Source organism: Symphalangus syndactylus, chromosome 18, assembly GCF_028878055.3.
Source record: "Symphalangus syndactylus isolate Jambi chromosome 18, NHGRI_mSymSyn1-v2.1_pri, whole genome shotgun sequence".
NCBI classification, from domain to species: domain Eukaryota; kingdom Metazoa; phylum Chordata; class Mammalia; order Primates; family Hylobatidae; genus Symphalangus; species Symphalangus syndactylus.
Window position 1 is genome coordinate 86,019,941 of NC_072440.2, and position 18,808 is coordinate 86,038,748.

The 18,808-nt window shown below is 44.8% G+C and overlaps 2 protein-coding genes across 2 annotated transcripts in view; both read left to right on the top strand.

Moving 5' to 3' along the window:
• The window catches only part of HADHA (hydroxyacyl-CoA dehydrogenase trifunctional multienzyme complex subunit alpha), a 55,820-nt gene extending 38,088 nt beyond the window's left edge, over positions 1-17,732 (top strand). The window contains exons 12-20 of the mRNA XM_055252970.2: positions 4,040-4,174; positions 6,920-7,091; positions 10,818-10,904; positions 13,350-13,490; positions 13,932-14,000; positions 14,799-14,994; positions 16,156-16,270; positions 16,970-17,115; positions 17,203-17,732. Coding sequence (XP_055108945.1) covers positions 4,040-4,174; positions 6,920-7,091; positions 10,818-10,904; positions 13,350-13,490; positions 13,932-14,000; positions 14,799-14,994; positions 16,156-16,270; positions 16,970-17,115; positions 17,203-17,348 — 1,207 coding nt within the window. The 3' untranslated portion in view covers positions 17,349-17,732. The remainder of the gene's footprint in view (positions 1-4,039; positions 4,175-6,919; positions 7,092-10,817; positions 10,905-13,349; positions 13,491-13,931; positions 14,001-14,798; positions 14,995-16,155; positions 16,271-16,969; positions 17,116-17,202) is intronic.
• Positions 1-18,808, top strand: part of ASXL2 (ASXL transcriptional regulator 2) — a 555,729-nt gene that overhangs the window by 74,886 nt on the left and 462,035 nt on the right. The window lies entirely within an intron of this gene.

Consider the following 18,808-nt stretch of genomic DNA (forward strand, 5'->3'; position numbering starts at 1 on the left):
TAAAAATACAAAAAACTAGCCGGGCGCGTTGGCGGGCGCCTGTAGTCCCAGCTCCTCGGGAGGCTGAGGCAGGAGAATGGCCTGAACCCGGGAGGCGGAGCTTGCAGTGAGCCGAGATCGCGCCACTGCACTCCAGCCTGGGTGACACAGCAAGACTCCGTCTCAAAAAAAAAAAAAAAAAAAAAAAAAGAAATGAAGAATAAGCTATAAGGTACCCAAGGCAGAATATGTTAAACTGAAAATTGAATAATGAACATTGTAGATAGGGTGTCCCCCTTCCTGCTTTCCCAGTTGTCAGTAATTCTTCCACTTTCATCTCTCTAGGCCCCTTCCTCCTTGCCTTGGATGATAACTGGAATTCCTTATCTACTGTCTCTTTACAAATTAATCTTTCATATGAATAATGCATTCCATCAGTTCTAATAAGTGAAGAGCAGTACTTATGAAAAAAAAAAAATACTGAGCTACAAATTAGTATACAGACAAGGTGCCATGTTACGCATTCCTCAAATCACAACATTTCTGTGTAATCAACCCTCAAAAGTTCATGTCACCCAGCAGTTGGCTTATAAAGCATCATGCACCATAGATGTTAGCCTGCTGGGTAATTACACAAGTGGGTCATTTCAAGGGTGCTGAAGATGTTTATCAGAAGGATTCCGTAGATTGTGAAGTGTGTTAATTTAACTCTACATTGTTGTAGACAAATATTAAACAACTATAAAGCCATCATGAAAATTCTGGTGTTAATGAAGTGGAGCATAACAGTTAAGAAATGAGTGATATTTTAGCTATGGATTCTGTTATACCAAAAAAGCTTTAAACACAGTTTTAGATTTTACTATTATTGTTACTAACAGCTAAAGTTAACATTCCAGCAAATGCCCTCCCACCAAAAAAAAAAAGAAAAAGAAAACCTAGCAAATAATGCATTCTTTTTCTCCTTTCAAAAAAACAATCATAAATAAGATTATAAGATACTGTTTTGTGTTTATGGGATTTTTTTTGTTGGGGGGAAGGGGCAGGTTTGTTTTTTTAGAGACAGGGTCTCATTCTGTCACCCAGGCTGGAGTGGAATGGCATAATCACAGCTCACCATAACCTTGAACTCCTGGGCTCAAGCAGTCTTCCCACCTCTGTCTCCTGAGTAGCTGAGACTACAGGCATACACCACCACACCCGGCTCATTTTCAAATATTTTGTAGAGATGAGTTCTTGCTAAGTTGCCCAGGCTGGTCTCAAAATTCTGACCTCAAGCATCCTCCTGCCTCAGCCTCCCAAAGCACTATGATTATAGGCATGAGCCACTGTGCCTGGCCTATGCTTATGGTATGTTTTAACATAAAAGGAATCCTTCTGTATGGACCCTGTAGCTTGCACTTTTTACTCAGTGATAGACTTGGAGATGTAGATTGGTACATATCAGGTAACTCTTCCTTTTAATCCCCTGTAGATGAATTACTGGCTGTTACAATTTTTCATTACAAACATTATTATACAGCTGTTCATCACAGCATGTCATCTTGTGTATAAAAGTGCATCTCTGTGAAGTAGATAATGATGAGTAGAATTACTAGGTTATAGAGTATGCAGTTCTTGGTTTTAACAAAACCAAAGAACCCCTGCAAAGTAGGACAAAGTATACTTCCGTCAACCATGCATGAAAGAACCAATTTTTTGTACATCCTAACTGAGACTTTAAAATTTTTGGCCAGGAGCAGTGGCTTACGCCTGTAATCCCAGCACTTTGGGAGTCCGAGGTGCATGGTTCACCTGAGGTCAGGAGTTCGAGACCAGCCTGGCCAACATGGTGAAACCCCATCTCTACTAAAAATACAAAAATTAGCTGGGTGTGGTGGCAGGTGCCTGTAATCCCAGCTACTCGGGAGGCTGAGACAGGAGGATGGTTTGAACCTGGGAGGCGGAGGTTGCAATGAGCTGAGATCGCACCATTGTACTCCAGCCTGGGCAGCAAGAGTGAAACTCCATCTTAAAAAAAAAAAATTGCCAGTCTGATGCATCTCATTTTAATTTGCATTGCCCCAATTATTAGGGAAATTGAACATCTTTTTATTATTATTATTATTTTCTTAATAGAGATGAGGTCTCACTATGTTGCCCAGGCTGGTTTCGAACTCCTGAGCTCAAGCAATCCTCCCTCTTAGGCCTCCCAAAGTGTTAGGATTATAGGCATGAGCTACCATGCCTGGCTGAAATTGAGCATCTTTACTGACAATTTATTTTGTTCTTTTATCAATTGCTTTATATCCCTTGCCCATTTTATTTTGCTGTCTTTTTAAATTGATATATGCATGTTCTATTTTTCCAGTAGTATCCTTTGTCTGCTGTATATGTCACAAATTCTTCCCATTCTATGGTTGTCTTAATTTTGTGGGGTCATTTGTCAAACAGAATTTTTTTTTTTTTTTTTTAAGATGGAGTCTCACTCTGTCACCTAGGCTGGAATGCAGTGGTGCAATCTCAGCTCACTGCAACCTCCACCTCCCAGGTTTAAGCAATTCTCCTGCCTCAGCCTCCTGAGTAGCTGGGATTACAGTGCGCACCACCACACCCGCTAATTTTTTTATTTTTGTATTTTGGTGAGGTTGGTCTTGAACTCCTGACCTTGTGATCTGCCCACCTTGGCCTCTCAAAGAGCTGGGATTACAGGCATAAGCCACCGCACCCAGCCAAAACAGAAATTTTTAATTTTAATGTAGCAAATGTATCAATCTTTTTTTTCAGTCCCTATTTTTTGTTTCTCTACTGTATTTTCTCATTGTCCTGTAATTACTTATCACTCACCATATAAATATTGGTACCATTACAAAGCTGCATTTAGAAGATGCTCCAAGGACTTGAAGTTAGATTTCCTTTTCAGGACTTTAATATGATTTTTGAACATTATAATCAGAATGGTTAGGAATGAAACTTTATCCGTCATTGCAACTCTAATTTGGATAATAGTGCTGTAAACTTGGGCTTCTTTTATGAAGAGATTCTTTAAAAATTTTTCTTAGTTATTTACTATGGGAATGTGGCAAATTATTCCAGAACTATAGGGAACTAAAATGAATAAGCAGATATGATCTCTGGTCCTCAAAAGGCTTAGAATTTAATTGAGGAGACAAATAATGGACACGAAGCCATTCCAGAATACTCTAGGGTAAATCAAGTGGTCCTGAGAAGTTCTAGAGGAATTCAGGGGCAAAAAAAGGTAGCAATGTGCATATGTGGAAGTGTTTAAGGAAGGGGTAAGGTCTGGAAGCAAAGAGACCATGGAGGAGACTTTGAACTTATCCAGACAAGGAGTGATAAAGGCACAAATTTTGGGGGAAGTGAAAGATTACATGATGGCTCACACCTGTAATCCCAACTCTTTGGGAGGCTGATGTGGGAGGATCATTTGAGGCCAGGCCAGGAGTTTGAGACCAGCCTGGGCATCATAGTGAGACCCTATCTCTACAAAAAAACCTAAAAATTAGCCAGGAGTGGTGATATGCACCTTTAGTCTGAGCTACTCAGGAGACTGAGGCAGAAGGATCACTTGTACCCAGGAGTTCAAGGCTGCAGTGAGCCTAGGATTACACCACTGCACTCCAGCCTGGGTGAGGGAGCAAAACCATGTCTCTCAAAAAAAGAAAGAAAGAAAGATGACTGGCAAATAGTCAAAATCACTAACAAATAAGTTGTTCAATAAGAAAAGAGGTTGGTCTTTTTGTTCGAAAAACAAAAATACTCATTTTGACTTAAACGTAAACTGGTTGTTTTGTTTTCAGTGATTTCGAAGCATGATTGAAGATTAGTATAATTCTATCTTCTTGGGTAGACCAGTTCTTTTAGACCTGGTGGGTTTTTGCACTTAACTTTTAAAATCAATCATTTACTAAAGCTGTGTTTTTAATAAATAAAAATTATTCGAAACACCTTATAGTTGTGCCTGCGTTAGTTGGCTTATTCAATAACTTAGGCAATCTTCCACTTTTACTGAAATGATTAATATCAGTTTACCGAAAGTCATTTCATCCTTTCCTTGCAGGCATCTGGCTATTCTTGGTGCAGGGCTGATGGGAGCAGGCATCGCCCAAGTCTCTGTGGATAAGGGGCTAAAGACTATACTTAAAGATGCCACCCTCACTGCGCTAGACCGAGGACAGCAACAAGTGTTCAGAGGGTAAGCCTGCTCTCTTTGCAAGAGTTAGAATCTCCTTTGTTTCTTGGTTGGTTGTTTTTTGTGGTGGCTTTGTGGGTTTTTTTGTTTGTTTGTTTTTGTCATCATGGATTCCTTTTTCCTGAACATAATGAGTTCTAGATACTCCGTAGTGAAGCCAAGTTTCTTTTGATTTTTAGAAATGCCAATTCCTTCTTTGACTTCGTTTTGTTATAGATACTATAGACAATTAACATCCTTGGAGTCTGTAGTCTTTGAATACAGAAGGGAAAATCTTATCTAGTAGATACTTGTTAATGCCATTTTACACTTTAGTATCAGGCCTGCGGATTTTGATATAGTTTGCGGTAAGTGCTCTATTGTTAAGGATTATTGAAACAGCATGACTGTCTCTGTTGAGAAGACTGAGTGAGGTTAGGATGTAAGGAAATGGGCGGTTACTGCAGAGGGAAGGCAGGGCCCGGGATCAGGACTCTTGAGCCTTGTATTTCCTGACTGGCATTACAGAGAGAAGCCGTGAACTGATTCCTCCACAGTGTCTGGGGCTTTACAGACTATCTCCATCTTACCTCTGAATTAATAAAGGGGGAATATTATTCCCCTTCCTCACCACCTGCCTCTCTCACCACCACACACATACTGCCTGTTTTGCAGAGGGGAAGATGGAGCAGCAGCTTGGCCAAATGGAGGGTTGGTTTGATCAGTTTTCTGCTCACATTTAATGGACAAGCTGGCTGCACTTAAACCATCCTGCATGTGACTTTTAGCTGAGTGAGCTTTTTTGTTTCTTAAATGGATTAGATAGCTTAAGCATGTTGTTATCCCTTTTCTGCAGAGAAGCTCACATATTGCTGCCATAATGCTAACCAGGACCTGGCAGGTTTCATCGTGTTGGCAGATTATTGTAAGATAACAAGTTGTAGTAGAAGATTCTGACCAAAAAAATGACGTGTGCTAGATAGCAGCAGTGCCCTGAAACTAGCATGCAAGCATCCCAAACGGCATTCCATACCATCACCAAAGTAAAAAATTGTTGCTCTAAAATAGTTTCCTCCCCCAATCTCTCTTGAATAGTGTCCTAGGTTCCCCTTTTTGTCTTAGAAACATCAGGTTCTGGCAAGTGCCGCTCACCACACTGCTGACTTGGGACATAATAGTTCCTGTCCTCTCTTGGGAATAGTTTAATCAGGCATTAGAAGTAGAGCAACTGATAATGTTTTGAATGCTGACAAGTATCTTATTTGCTGACTGCTGTCATGATTGTCAAAAACAAAAGGTTTGAGCCCATACTTTTAAGACCTTATTTGATGTTTTTGTTTCTTTTGAGACAGAGTCTCACTCTGTTGCCCACGCTGGAGCACAATGGTGCAATCTTGGCTCACTGCAACCTCCGCCTCCTGGGTTCAAGCGATTCTCATGCCTCAGCCTCACGAATAGCTGAGACTACAGGCATGCGCCACCACGCATAGCTGATTTTTGTTTTTCTTCTAGAGACAGGATTTCACCATGTTGGCCAGGCTGGTCTTGAACTCCTGGCCTCAAGTGATCCGCCCACTGCAGCCTCCCAAAATGCTGGGATTACAGGTGTAAGCCACCATGCCCGGCCCGTAAGACCTTCTTTGAATACTCCTTTGTATTTATCTCGTGGCCTTAATTTTGCTTTTGGTTCAGGAAATTAGTGAGTGGGGTTTAGCTTCATTCTTCATTTAGAGGAAAACTCTAGGTGATTTCTTCTGAAAGTGTGGTCAGATGGAATCTAAGAGAACCTGTTTCCCTTGGCAACGAAAAATAATCAGTTAAATGTCTGAATAACAGGAATCCTTTTCTGCTCGCTATGGGAAAAAAGAAACCTTGAGTTAATATTTTATGTAATCAGTGCAATGTGCTACTAGGTAATGAGTGGGAAGTAGATGGACAATATAGGAAATAATGCTTGGTCTCTGTTCTTTAGAAGATTACAACTACAGGCCGGGCACAGTGGCTCACGCCTGTAATCCCAGCATTTTGGGAGGCCAAGGCGGATGGAACACGAGGTCAGGAGTTCAAGACCAGCCTGGCCAAGATGGTGAAACCCCATCTCTACAAAAAAAAAAAAAAAAAAAAAAAAAAAATTAGCCATGCATGGTGGTGGGCGCCTGTAATCCCAGCTACTCGGGAGGCTGAGGCAGAGAATTGCTTGAACCCAGGAGACAGAGGTTGCAGTGAGCCGAGATTGCGCCACTGTGCTCCAGCCTAGGCAACAGAGCACGACTCCGTCTCAAAAAAAAAAGAAAAGATTACAACTACAGAATAACATAAAATTATATATTTGCGATAAGCAAATATAAAACCATGTGGTCTCAGACACACTTTGGCTGCTTCCCCTGTCATAGGTAGAGAATTACCAGAACTGCTCTTTTGTTTTGCCATTCTAGTATTCATGTTATTTACTCCTCTTGGCAAATTTAACTGGTTTAAGAGTGATTAGTTTATGTAAGTTGGGCATTTGGAGGCACTCAATGGTAGAAAGAATGTGTACTTGGGAGTTAACATGTCTTTGAATGCTAGCACCCTCCCTTATCAAGCTATTTGACCATAGGTCCCTCTGAGACTCTTTAAACAACTTGAAAGTCTCCCTCAAAATGGGGGTAATAGAACAACTACCTCACAGAGTTGGTGAAAAACACATGTGTGTGCTCTGGCCCATGGACATTCAATAAACGTTAGTTTCCTTTTCTTCCCAGCTAACTAGGAATGTGTTTTTTCTAGATTGAATGATAAAGTGAAGAAGAAAGCTCTAACATCATTTGAAAGGGATTCCATCTTCAGCAACTTGACTGGGCAGCTTGATTACCAAGGTTTTGAAAAGGCTGACATGGTGATTGAAGCTGTGTTTGAGGACCTTAGTCTTAAGCACAGAGTGCTAAAGGAGGTAGAAGCGGTAAGCAAGGGGCTGTTGTACTTGAATCCTACTGTAGTGAACAGAAAACACAGAGATTTTTTTTTTTTTTAAAGGAGCTATAGGAAATTCATGATTGCTTTTATAAAAAGGACTATTCAAAGGCTGGGCGTGGTGGCTCAGGCCTGTAATCCCAGCAGTTTGGGAGGCTGAGGTGGGCGGATCACGTGGTCAGGAGTTCGAGACCAGACTGCCCAATATGGTGAAACCCCATCTCTACTAAAAAATACAAAAATTAGCTGGGCATGGTGGCATGCACCTGTAGTCCCAGCTGTTCGGGAGGCTGAAGCAGGAGAATCGCTGGAACCTGGGGGGCAGAGGTTGCAGTAAGCCAAGATCATGCCACTGCACTCCAGCCTAGGTGACAGAGTGAGACTCCATCTCCAAAGTAAAAAAGGACTTTTCGTTATCAAACGTTAAGTTTTTATGTGTGCTTATGCACACTGCATATGTTATAAAGGTCAAATCTAAATTCTAAAGGAAGAAAATTAGGGTTTGTTCACCTTATTCATGTAGGAACTCTGTCACCCAAACATAGAGATAACCTCATGGAGTATAGCCAGATGCTTTGAGATTTTTTGGTTAGCCGAAAGCCATAAACAAACCTCTTCAGGTCTAAGGCTGCAAAGGAAATGGGGAAGACAGTTCGTCCAGATGCTTGTTCTGTGGAAATGCTGCTTTGGCCCAGCTCCCAAATGTTCTCCGTAGCCACTCCTTGAGATGGGCTGACATGAATAAAACAAGTACTTGAAGTGGGGAGTAGGAAGAGTGAGCCCCAAGAAGGAGTAATAGCAGTAATTCAGGCATGAGGTAGGACCAAGGCCTAAGCTAGTCTACAGTTGGATAAACAGAATGTGGGTTACTAAAAGGTGAACATGAAATGAATGATTCTGACTTGGCAACCTACTGGATATAATGAGCAGTGAGCTCATTACAAAAAATAAGAGTACCACAGAGCAAGACTCCATCTCAAAATAAACAAACAAACAAACATGATCTTCTCTTATTGCCCATAGAGCTAACAAAACCCATTCCTTGGACAGTCTTCCACAGGCATGATCTCTAGACCACTCCGTTTCGGTTGTCCTCTCTAGCATCTTCCTCATGTCTCGGTGTTCTACTGCTGTGTTTACAACTATCTTTTCACAATTCTGCAATCTGGGCAGGGCTCTGCAGAGACAATGGTGCTGAAGTCCATTGATTTCAAGGCTGGGGTCACTCCTGGGCTGCACTCCGCAGGAAGCTCAGCTGGGGCACCTCATTGCTTCCCTACAGCTCTCATGGCCTGTCCTCACTTAGTTGTCTCACCAGAACTTCTTTGTAGTGTGGCTGCAGGCTTCCAAGAGAACAAAAGCAGAAGCCACTGAGCTTCCTAAGTTTATTGTCAGGAAGAAAAAAGATAAATAATTTAAAAAATAAAAAAAGAGGCTACCGGGCCTCACAGGGCTAGGTAGGCCTGGGACTGGCAGGATGACTTCTGCTGCATTCTGTTGATAAAAACAAGTCACAAGACCAGCCCAGATTCAAGAAGAAGGGAAACAGACTCTACTTCTAGCTCAGAGAAAAGACATACATGTCCAAGGAAGGGAAGAATGTTTGCCAGCCAGCTTTGGAGACATTAGTTTGCTCTTCGGAAAGGATTTCACCACCAGCATTAGACACTATATTACTAAGGAAGTAACCTGACACTATGTAAGCTTTCTGACAGTCATGCTGTACTGTCAATTCATTCCACTTTTGTTTTGTTTTTTTGTTTGTTTGTTTTTAGAGACAGGGTCTCACTCTGTCACCCAGACTGGAGTGCAGTGGCATGATCACAGCTCACTGTAACCTTGAACTCCTGGGCTCAAGCGAGCCTCTCACTTCAGCCTCCTGAGTAACTAGGGCTATGAGTATGTGCCACCATGCCTGGCTAATTTTTTAAAGTTATTTTTTGTAAGGCCGGGCGCTGTGGCTCACACCTGTAATCCCAGCACTTTGGGATGCCGAGGCGGGTGGATCACGAGGTCAGGAGTTCAAGACCAGCCTGGCCAAGATGATGAAACCCTGTCTTTACTAAAAACTACAAAAAAATTAGCCAGGCACGGTGGTAGGCACCTGTAATCCCAGCTACTCGGCAGGCTGAGGCAGGAGAATCGCTTGAACCCAGGTGGCAAAGCTTGCAGTGAGCTGAGATTGTGCCACTGCACTCCAGCCTGGGCGAAAAAGTGAGACTCTGTCTCAAAAAAAAAAAAAGAAAAAAAAATTATGTAGATATAGGGTCTCACTATGATGCCGAGGTTGGTCTTGAACTCCTGGCCTCAAGCAATCCTCCATCCTTGGCCTCCTGAAGTGTTGGGATTATAGTTGTTTAGCTACCATGCCCACCCTCCACTCTTGATTAACTAAAATCATGGGATCTTTATCACAAATACTGCCAAGCCAGGTCTTGTCCTTCAAGTACCTATACAGTTCTTTTCTTTCCTTTTTTTTTTTTAAATCTTAAGGCAGTACTTTACTTTGATTGCATTATAATCTTATTTTGTACTCAGCTTTTCAGTGTGTTGAATGTGTCTTCCTCCTTGATTCTCATCTCTGTTAGGATTCTGCCTGTTCCAGATTTGCACACATTTAACAGGTGTCCCTTCCACGTTTCTCATCCAACCATCTGAATAAAAACATGAATAACTGGGAGGCGGAGGTTGCAGTGAGCCTAGATTGCACCACTACACTCCAGCCTGGGCAACAAAGCGAGACTCTGTCTTTAAAAAAAAAAAAAAAAAAAAAAAAAACATGAAAAACTTGGGATCGTGGCCAGAATGCTGAGACAATCTGCATTAGAGACTATTCTCCAGGTGGATAAAGCTAATAGTTAATAGTATTTGTGTACTGTAGCTGTAATTATAGTGGTATGCCATTTTTTAGTAACACACTGTATAAAACGAGACAAGCATGCACATTTTGGCTTGTTCTTACAAAGGTGAAGCTGGGGAGTATTTCATAGGCTTCCAGACTCCAGAGCAGATCCAAACAAAAGAGGAGTTGACACCCATGCTGGGTGTTGAAATGAAGGAATTGCGATTCAAGGCCGTCTTTTCAGTGTTGTTCTAAGCTGTTTTATTGACCCAACTGCTGAGATGTAGTCTCCAGGTCAGGATAAGGTGACCTTATGATGGGCCATAAGTAGAGGAAGGCAGAATGGGAGAAGGAACAAGGTCAACATATTCCCCTGGCCGGGCGCGGTGGCTCACGCTTGTAATCCCAGCACTTTGGGAGGCCGAGGCGGGTGGATCACGAGGTCAGGATATCGAGACCACGGTGAAACCCCGTCTCTACTAAAAAATACAAAAAATTAGCCGGGCGCGGTGGCGGGCGCCTGTAGTCCCAGCTACTCGGAGGCTGAGGCAGGAGAATGGCGTGAACCCGGGAGGCGGAGCTTGCAGTGAGCCGAGATTGCGCCACTGCACTCCAGCCCAGGCGACAGAGCGAGACTCTGTCTCAAAAAAAAAAAAAAAAAAAAAAAAAAAAAAAAAAAAAAAAAAAAAAACATATTCCCCAACACAAAAGCCCCTAGGTGATCCATCAATGTCTGGGTGAGTGACATCTACTGTCTGAGCAGTTGGGGGTGAGAGAGTGGGCTGGGCCCAGGTGTCATTCATTAGCTTTGCTGTGGCCTCTAATCATCTCCCAGGCCTACCTGACACATTGTTAAATGCTTTTCCCCTGCAGGTGATTCCAGATCACTGTATCTTTGCCAGTAACACATCTGCTCTCCCAATCAGTGAAATTGCTGCTGTCAGCAAAAGACCTGAGAAGGTAAACTCGGAACAGAGAAAAACCCTGAGATGTTTTATTGCTTCAGATTCACTGATAAAGGCTTACAGCTTGAGTACAGAAGAGACAGGTCTGGGTTACGGAGTGGATGCAGGTGGTTCCTAAACACTGGATGCAATAAATGCTAATACCATGACTAGTGTGAGATGCAGGAATAAGTACAACAAAAAATATGCTTTTCAAGGATCCCAAATGAGCATTATTTTTCAGGTTCAGGATATAAAGCCCACCTGTATCCTACAATTAGGCATTGAGGGATAGGCCTTAAGAAAGGATGCTCCAAAATACCAGTTTGGCTACAGAGCAGAATCAGTGACTGTTTAGAACAGGTTTGTTTCCACCTCCAGATCAGGGAATGGCAGGAATGGTGGGATGTGTCTGCCTGTGGGTTTGCTTACACCTTCTACCCCAGGACATGAAAGGGCTGGGTATAGAAGCACTTTCTGTGAGTATTTGGAATGATGCCCAGAAATTTATTTTTGCTCTCAACCAGAGTAATTAAGGGGAAGTGAAATCATTCAAAGAGAAGTAAAACAACTCACTTCTCTGGAGGATACCAGTTAGCCTCTGCTAACCAGAACCAGCCGAAGGTAGGCAGGAATTATAAAAGAACTTTAAGCAGCTGAAAGTGTTAATACAAATTCTATGTACTGAAAACACAAAAGCCTATTTATTCCTACTCTTCTAGCTTGCTAGGTAATCTAGTTTCCTAGCACACAGCAGATGAGAAGTGATGCATGGACCTGACAGAGGCAGGCTCAATGATGGCAGGATAAAGGTCATAGGGAGAAGTGGCAGCCGATAGTCTACAGATGGACAGTCTGGCCGTGTCATATCACTCAAGACATCTGTGTGGCATCTAAAATCAGTACAGGCGATGCCGTTGCTGTTCATTTGATGCTAACCTCTCCCCGCCACCGGAGCAGAGCAAGCATCACACTTTGCAGCTCTGGCCTCCAAGTATCTAGGATAGCTTTTCTCACCTGCTTGCCTTTTGTCATTCATTTAAAAGTAAGGCCAAAAAGGCAAAATAGGGTGACCAACCATCTTGGTTTGCCTGGGACCAAGGGACACAGGACCCTCAGTGCCACAACTGGGAAATCCCCAGCCATCCAGGATGCGTTGGTCATCTTTGGCACAACTTTCTGAGTGATGTAAATGTATTTGGCTTGGGGTAGTGATTATATGAATGTATATACAGTTGTCAAAACTCATCGATGTGAACACTTTAAGATCTGTGCATTTTATTATATAGAATTCTATGTCAATAAAGGCTAATTCCTTTTGCTCAAGAGTACTGAGTCTGAATCAGGTCCTAAGTATTTCAGATGTAAGTAAAAGAACACTTTAGGGGTTAGAAACAACTTTTGGACTGATAAGTTTACGTAACATTTAATTGATCTGTGTATTACATAGTGGCATTGGAGACAGACCTGTGATGGAATCCCACCCCGTCATATGCTGACTGACTCTGAACTAACCTCTTGATACCTTTTTTCCTCATCTAGATAATTAGGCTGACCAGTTCACAGGGTTGTAATGGATTAAATGTAAGGAATAAGTGGTAAATATATTGAAGAGCAGGTAGATAATAAGCAGCCAAAAATTATAGATATTACTTGTTGTACCTTATAGCTAAGGTGAGAGGGAGAAAGCAAAACTATAAATTAATGAATTAGACTTCTTTCACCACAGTTCTGTTGGGAAGACCATGTAACCATTAGCTCAATGAGGGGGTTCTCTGAAACCTTAGCACCCATCAGAATCACCAGGAGGGATTATTAAAACAAATCTGGGCCCCATCCATGGAGTTTCTGATTCAGCAGGGCTGGGCTAGGCCTGAGAATGTGCAGGCCTAACTCTCCCAGGTGACGACGGTGCTTGTTGGGTCCGGGTACTACACTTGGAGAACTGCTGGTTTAATGAGTCTTAAGTGCATCTGATTGTTGAGGAGTGCTAGTTAAACCTAGTATCCTGGTGGTGAGACCCATCTGTGTAAAATGCAAATACATCTCTGACAGCCCAACACGTTAATTCTTCTGCCTGCCCTACCCCCCCCCCGCTAAAAAAACTGGATCCTCTTATCTAAACCATCAGTATCATTAATATAAGTGGAACCTTCATCCGTCATTCCCCAATAAATCTAGTTTGGCCTCGAGCTGTGGTTTTCGCACTGATTATTGGGAGGATCAGATGTCTGTAGTGAAAAACCTTAGAAGCAAATGGAAGAGGAGGATTCCAATGTGTTCTCCCTAAACATACTAAACTTTTATCAAAGACCCATGGAACCAAACCACTCAGCTATGTCAAGCAGTATTCCTGTATCACAGCCACCTTCCTTTCTAGTGTTTTCCTAGCAGAGAAGGAATGCTGTCAGGTTCCTCATCCGCATTCTCCAATCTGTTGGCTTTTGGTTCCCCTTGCCAGGTGATTGGCATGCACTACTTCTCTCCCGTCGACAAGATGCAGCTGCTGGAGATTATCACAACCGAGAAAACTTCCAAAGACACCAGTGCTTCAGCTGTAGCAGTTGGTCTCAAGCAGGGGAAGGTCATCATTGTGGTTAAGGTAAGGGGCTGTATAACAGAGCTGCAGAGTTTGAAAAGTTCTAATAAGACTCCTTTTACCTCCAGGCTTGCTTGTAAACATTCTGGGGCAAATGACCAGATCTTGATATGACTTTGTCTCCAGGATGGACGGTGGTATTGACTGTCCCACTGAGTCAAGGTGGGAGTGGGGAGTATCTAGGATGTGGCAGGGTTCTCCCAGCCATCCCAGACCTTGAAGGTGACCATGAAACTATCTGCTGTACTGCTTGATTCAAGCCAGGCTACCCCTAGTATGGCTTCCCCTGCAATTTCATTTTTAAGGATTCTGACTGAGATTTTAAGTCACCTTAAGTTTTACAGTGACTTTCAAATGACTTTGAAGTGACCCTGGGAAAGGTAGAGTGTCTCAGACTCAGTTCCAGCAACATGGCCAGTGAGCTCATGTTCTCTCCCTTGGCAGGATGGACCTGGCTTCTATACTACCAGGTGTCTTGCGCCCATGATGTCTGAAGTCATCCGAATCCTCCAGGTTGGTATTGCTCTCCAGAGTGTTTGAGGCATCTTCCACTCCTTCAGTCACTCTAAAACTCATAATGTCAAGATAAGGACCAAGCTTCCTTCTGATACACCAACTCCTGCTCTTGTCTAGGAAGGTCCCTGGTGCCCTCTCTCTGCACAGCAGTCGGAAGTTGGGCTCATACTGCACTGAAAGGGGCAGAGCTTTCCCTCTGCCCCGCAGCCTCCTCACTGTTCCAGCAAGCTAAAGGCGCCCCACCCCCCAGCATGTCTTCTGTGCTGTTTCTGCACCTCTCTGAGGCAGGGACCATCCAGGAACAGGGCCTGCTTAGTTCAACTGGTGCTGCACCTGTTTCTGCAGCACACAGACCCCTCCAGTAGCCATCGAGGTCATTCTGGCAGAAAAGGAGAGGGATCCTCCTCGCTGGGCACTTACCCAGACTTGGGGATCACAAGGCTCTGAGTGCTGCTCTTTGATGATGTTTCTTCTGTTGCTCATGACACACTCAGCCGTCTGTCATGGAATCTCCTTATTATTGAGATTCAGAAATGCAAACAAGAAGAAAATGAAGAATTTAGTCATCTCTAAATGTCCTTAAAGTGCTGTAGATTAGAGAAGGCTCAGACTTTCTACTTGTGGCCCCAAACTTCTTTGTGCTTCCCTGAATGAAATAGCACCAGTCCTGGGCCTGGTCAGGTGACACTCAGAAGTGGGTTTTACACAAGGCAGTGTTTGGAGCCAGTGCAGGGAGCCCTTTGGGGGGATTTGGGCTGCCCTTCCCCTGAGGTCCCTGCTTCGCTTCCTGTTCAGGAAGGAGTTGACCCGAAGAAGCTGGATTCCCTGACCACAAGCTTTGGCTTTCCCGTGGGTGCCGCCACACTGGTGGATGAAGTTGGTGTGGATGTAGCGAAACATGTGGCGGAAGATCTGGGCAAAGTCTTTGGGGAGCGGTTTGGAGGTGGAAACCCAGAACTGCTGACACAGATGGTGTCCAAGGGCTTCCTAGGTGAGTAGCCTCAAGGAGACACAACTAGCACCATTAGTTACAAAGTTCTGAGCGGTTCCTGAGACCAAAGAGTTACAGAAGGCCTTGTGGAAGAAAGTTTTCTAAACACAGAGCCCTTGTCATTGGAGATTTCAAAAATGATTTCATGAGTCAGGTGCGGTAGCAACCACTTATGGTCTTAGCTGCTTAGGAGGCTGAGGCGGGAGGATCGCTTGAGCCCAGGAGTTTGAGGCCAGCCTGGGCAACATGGCGAGGCCCCTAATCTTTAAAAAAAAAAGATGTCATGTGAACCTTCTAAGGGCTAGGACTATAGATTATGGACAAAAGGCAGAGTTCTACCCTTCTGGGGCTCTAGCATCACCTGGTCCAAGTTATGCCAGATGGACAAGCATTTTTATGCCCCAGAGACGAAATCTGCGATAGTGCAGAAGCAAGCTCTGCATCCGGGCTTTACCATGTTGTCTGGCCACCTGTGAGGAGAAAGTATAAGCTCATCATACACAGTATACAGTTGAGGCCCACAGGGAAGTGACTTTCTCTCTCGGCAAAATAGCAAAATCAGCATTACAACTTGGGTGTCCTAGTGCCTGGTGTTGCATATGGGGATGTTAAAACTCACCCAGGTGGCCTTTCTCATCCAGGTACACAGATGCCCAAGTTCCAGGTCACAAGATCTTTCTTTCCTGCCCACTCTTCTGACAAAGACTAATTTGCTAGGGTTAGCTAGACACACAAATTCAGGAATTCAGAAGAGGCCAGAGCTTTATAATAGACCAACAGAGACAAGAATTCTCAGGCCAGGGGTTTTTTTTTGTTTTGTTTTGTTTTTGAGACAGTCTCACACTGTCACCCAGGCTGGAGTGCTATGGCGTGATCTCGTCTCACTGCAACCTCCACCTCCCAGGTTCAAGCAATTCTCCTGCCTCAGCCTCCCGAGTAGCTAGGATTACAGGCGCCTACCACTACGCCTGGCTAATTTTTGTATTTTTAGTAGAGGCAGGGTTTCACCATGTTGGCCAGACCAGTCTCAAACTCCTGACCTCAAATGATCACCCACCTCGGCCTCCCAAAGTGCTGGGATTACAGGCGTGAGCCACCACGCCTGGCCAGGCCAGGGTTCTGAGAACAAATAGTAACACTCCCTTTTCTTGCCTCTTTTAGGTCGCAAGTCTGGGAAGGGCTTTTACATCTATCAGGAGGGTGTGAAGAGGAAGGATTTGAATTCTGACATGGATAGTATTTTAGCGAGTCTGAAGCTGCCTCCTAAGTCTGAAGTGTAAGTCCATTTGAGTAGCTAATGCCTGGAAATTGACTTTCTCTGACAGCCCAAAGCTTCCCAGCCCCTCCTCCATTTTCTTTCTTTTTTTTTTTTTTTAAATACTTTAAGTCCTGGGATACATGTGCAGGTTTACACGTGTATACATAGGTATACACCTGCCATGGTGCACTCTTCCATTTTCTTTATGACCACCACACCTGAACAGGAGGACCACTCCTGATGCTGGCATAGTGCTTTCCAAGTGGAAGTCCCTCGCACATGCTGCCTTGGTCTCTGCCTGGCATCGAGGGGAGAACCAGGCCACGTCTGGTGAAGGCCCTCCCCTGCTCCAGCCTTCTCTGGCAAGGTCTCAGAGAGCCGCTGGAAGGACAGATTCTCCTTGGCCCCTTCACCCTCCCAGATCTTTATTATCATTTGTGAGCAGCTGACTCTTGCTGATGTCAAAGAGATACTGATTATCTTCTCGGCACCAGGCCCTGTTCCAGGTGCTCAGTTTCATGTTAATTAGGGCAAGTTACTCTCCACTTTTTCCATGGGAAAGTTAGGCTCACCCAGGCAGCATCTTCTCTGAGGGTCAGCACCAACCGGCCCACAGAGCTCCCCATGCACCCATCCTGACTTCCATCCTGCATCTGCGGCTCTGGCTTTCCTCCCCTTTTCCTCCTCTTCTACCTAAACATCTCTTTCTGTTGGCAGCTCATCAGACGAAGACATCCAGTTCCGCCTGGTGACAAGATTTGTGAATGAGGCAGTCATGTGTCTGCAAGAGGGGATCTTGGCCACACCTGCCGAGGGAGACATTGGAGCCGTCTTTGGGCTCGGCTTCCCGCCTTGTCTTGGAGGTTGGTCTCGCAGGTTGGGAAGGTAGCTCACTTTAGCCTGGAGCCCGTGTTGCATCTCCTTCAACGAAGTCCTCTTTCTCTGTTCAGGGCCTTTCCGCTTTGTGGATCTGTATGGCGCCCAGAAGATAGTGGACCGGCTCAAGAAGTATGAAGCTGCCTATGGAAAACAGTTCACCCCATGCCAGCTGCTAGCTGACCACGCTAACAGCCCTAACAAGAAGTTCTACCAGTGAGCAGGCCTCATGCCTCGCTCAGTCAGTGCACTAACCCCAGCTGCCGGAAGTGCTGGTTCTCCAGCAGAGTGGCGTCTAGATTTATCAGAGTAACGAGAAGAAGACAAACTCCAGCACTGGGTTTGCTCCCTGATTAAAGTGCCTTCAGCCAAGACCATCTCTCTCCCTCATGGTGAAGTGTGACTGTGAATTAGTTTGCACTTCCTGTTGGAAGGTAGAGCCCACTGTGCTCATTATCTAAGCCCCGAGGCCTAGAGTGGCAGCCAAGAGCCATCTGGAGCCACCTCTCTGCCTGTTCCTCCCAAGAGGCCAGGGTGGCCGGGGTGGTGAGGGCAATTCTGCACCCAGCCAAATACATAACAATAAAAACCAAACTCTGTGTCAGTGTCTTTGCCCTTCTGGTTTAAACGCCTCCTTCAAAAAGCAATCTATCTGGAAGAAAGCCCTGTGCTTTGGGGGTAAGAATGTGTGTGCAGAATTCTAGGCAGCACCCTTGGGAAGGGACTGGGATGAGAGAAAGTGGGACCTGGTGGGCTCAACCACACACACCTGTCTGTGTAGATGCTTTGCCTGGGCTTCTCACCACGGTGTACCGGGATATTACAGCTCTTTCCCCAGCCTGGATTTCCTCATTGTGTGATCTTACCCATTTCTTTTCTGGGTGTGCCTCATTCATAGGTGCTTCTTGGGATGGTTGTGGGAATGTTGGCGCTAAGCAGAGGCGCTGATGTCTCCCTTGATGTTCAGTGATCCTGCACATCGGGGCTGCCCCAGAAATGCCTGTGCGGTAATCAGGCAGCACGGGAGCGGCATGAGGAGTGCTGACCCCCACAGCACCTGCACTCCCCCAAAGCTTCAGCCCCTCCCCACCTCACCCCCTGGGGTGGAAAGTTCCTATAGAAGCAGTGCCCAGTCTGGGTAAACAGCGCTGGGGCTAACTGGGTCTGGCAGAAGGATCCACGCTGAGTGTGTGTGGAATCGTAACTCCAGTCCCATCACATTCTGCATTCTAAACTGTCAGATATTACCAGTTACTCCTGCCTCTGCTCCAGTTGTACTTCAAATATGTCCCTGGTCCCAGCTCTGTAGCTGGGACTGGCAGGCAGGGAGATCAGCTCTGGCTCTGCTTGGTCACTAGGAAGCCAGACCCTAAAACCAAGTCACCTCTGAGTTGAGGTTTTCAGATGACCAGAGCAGGGAGCTGATCCCTTGCACCAAAGCCATTAACAGGTTTCCAAATTTGGTCTGAGAGAGCCTGAAGCCGGCATTCTGCCAATGCAGGAAGCTAAGCTTGGGCCCTGGCTGGTGGCATTCAGCTTTGAGCCTGGGTCTTTCCCTTCAGTAACACCAGGTAGTTGTGAATTACGTTGAAACTAGTGGAAGCTGGGGTGGGGGTTCTTAAAGGGTAGGGAGGGGCTGGCGAGGGCCTTGCAGAAGGGAATGAAGGCTCCCACCAGCCA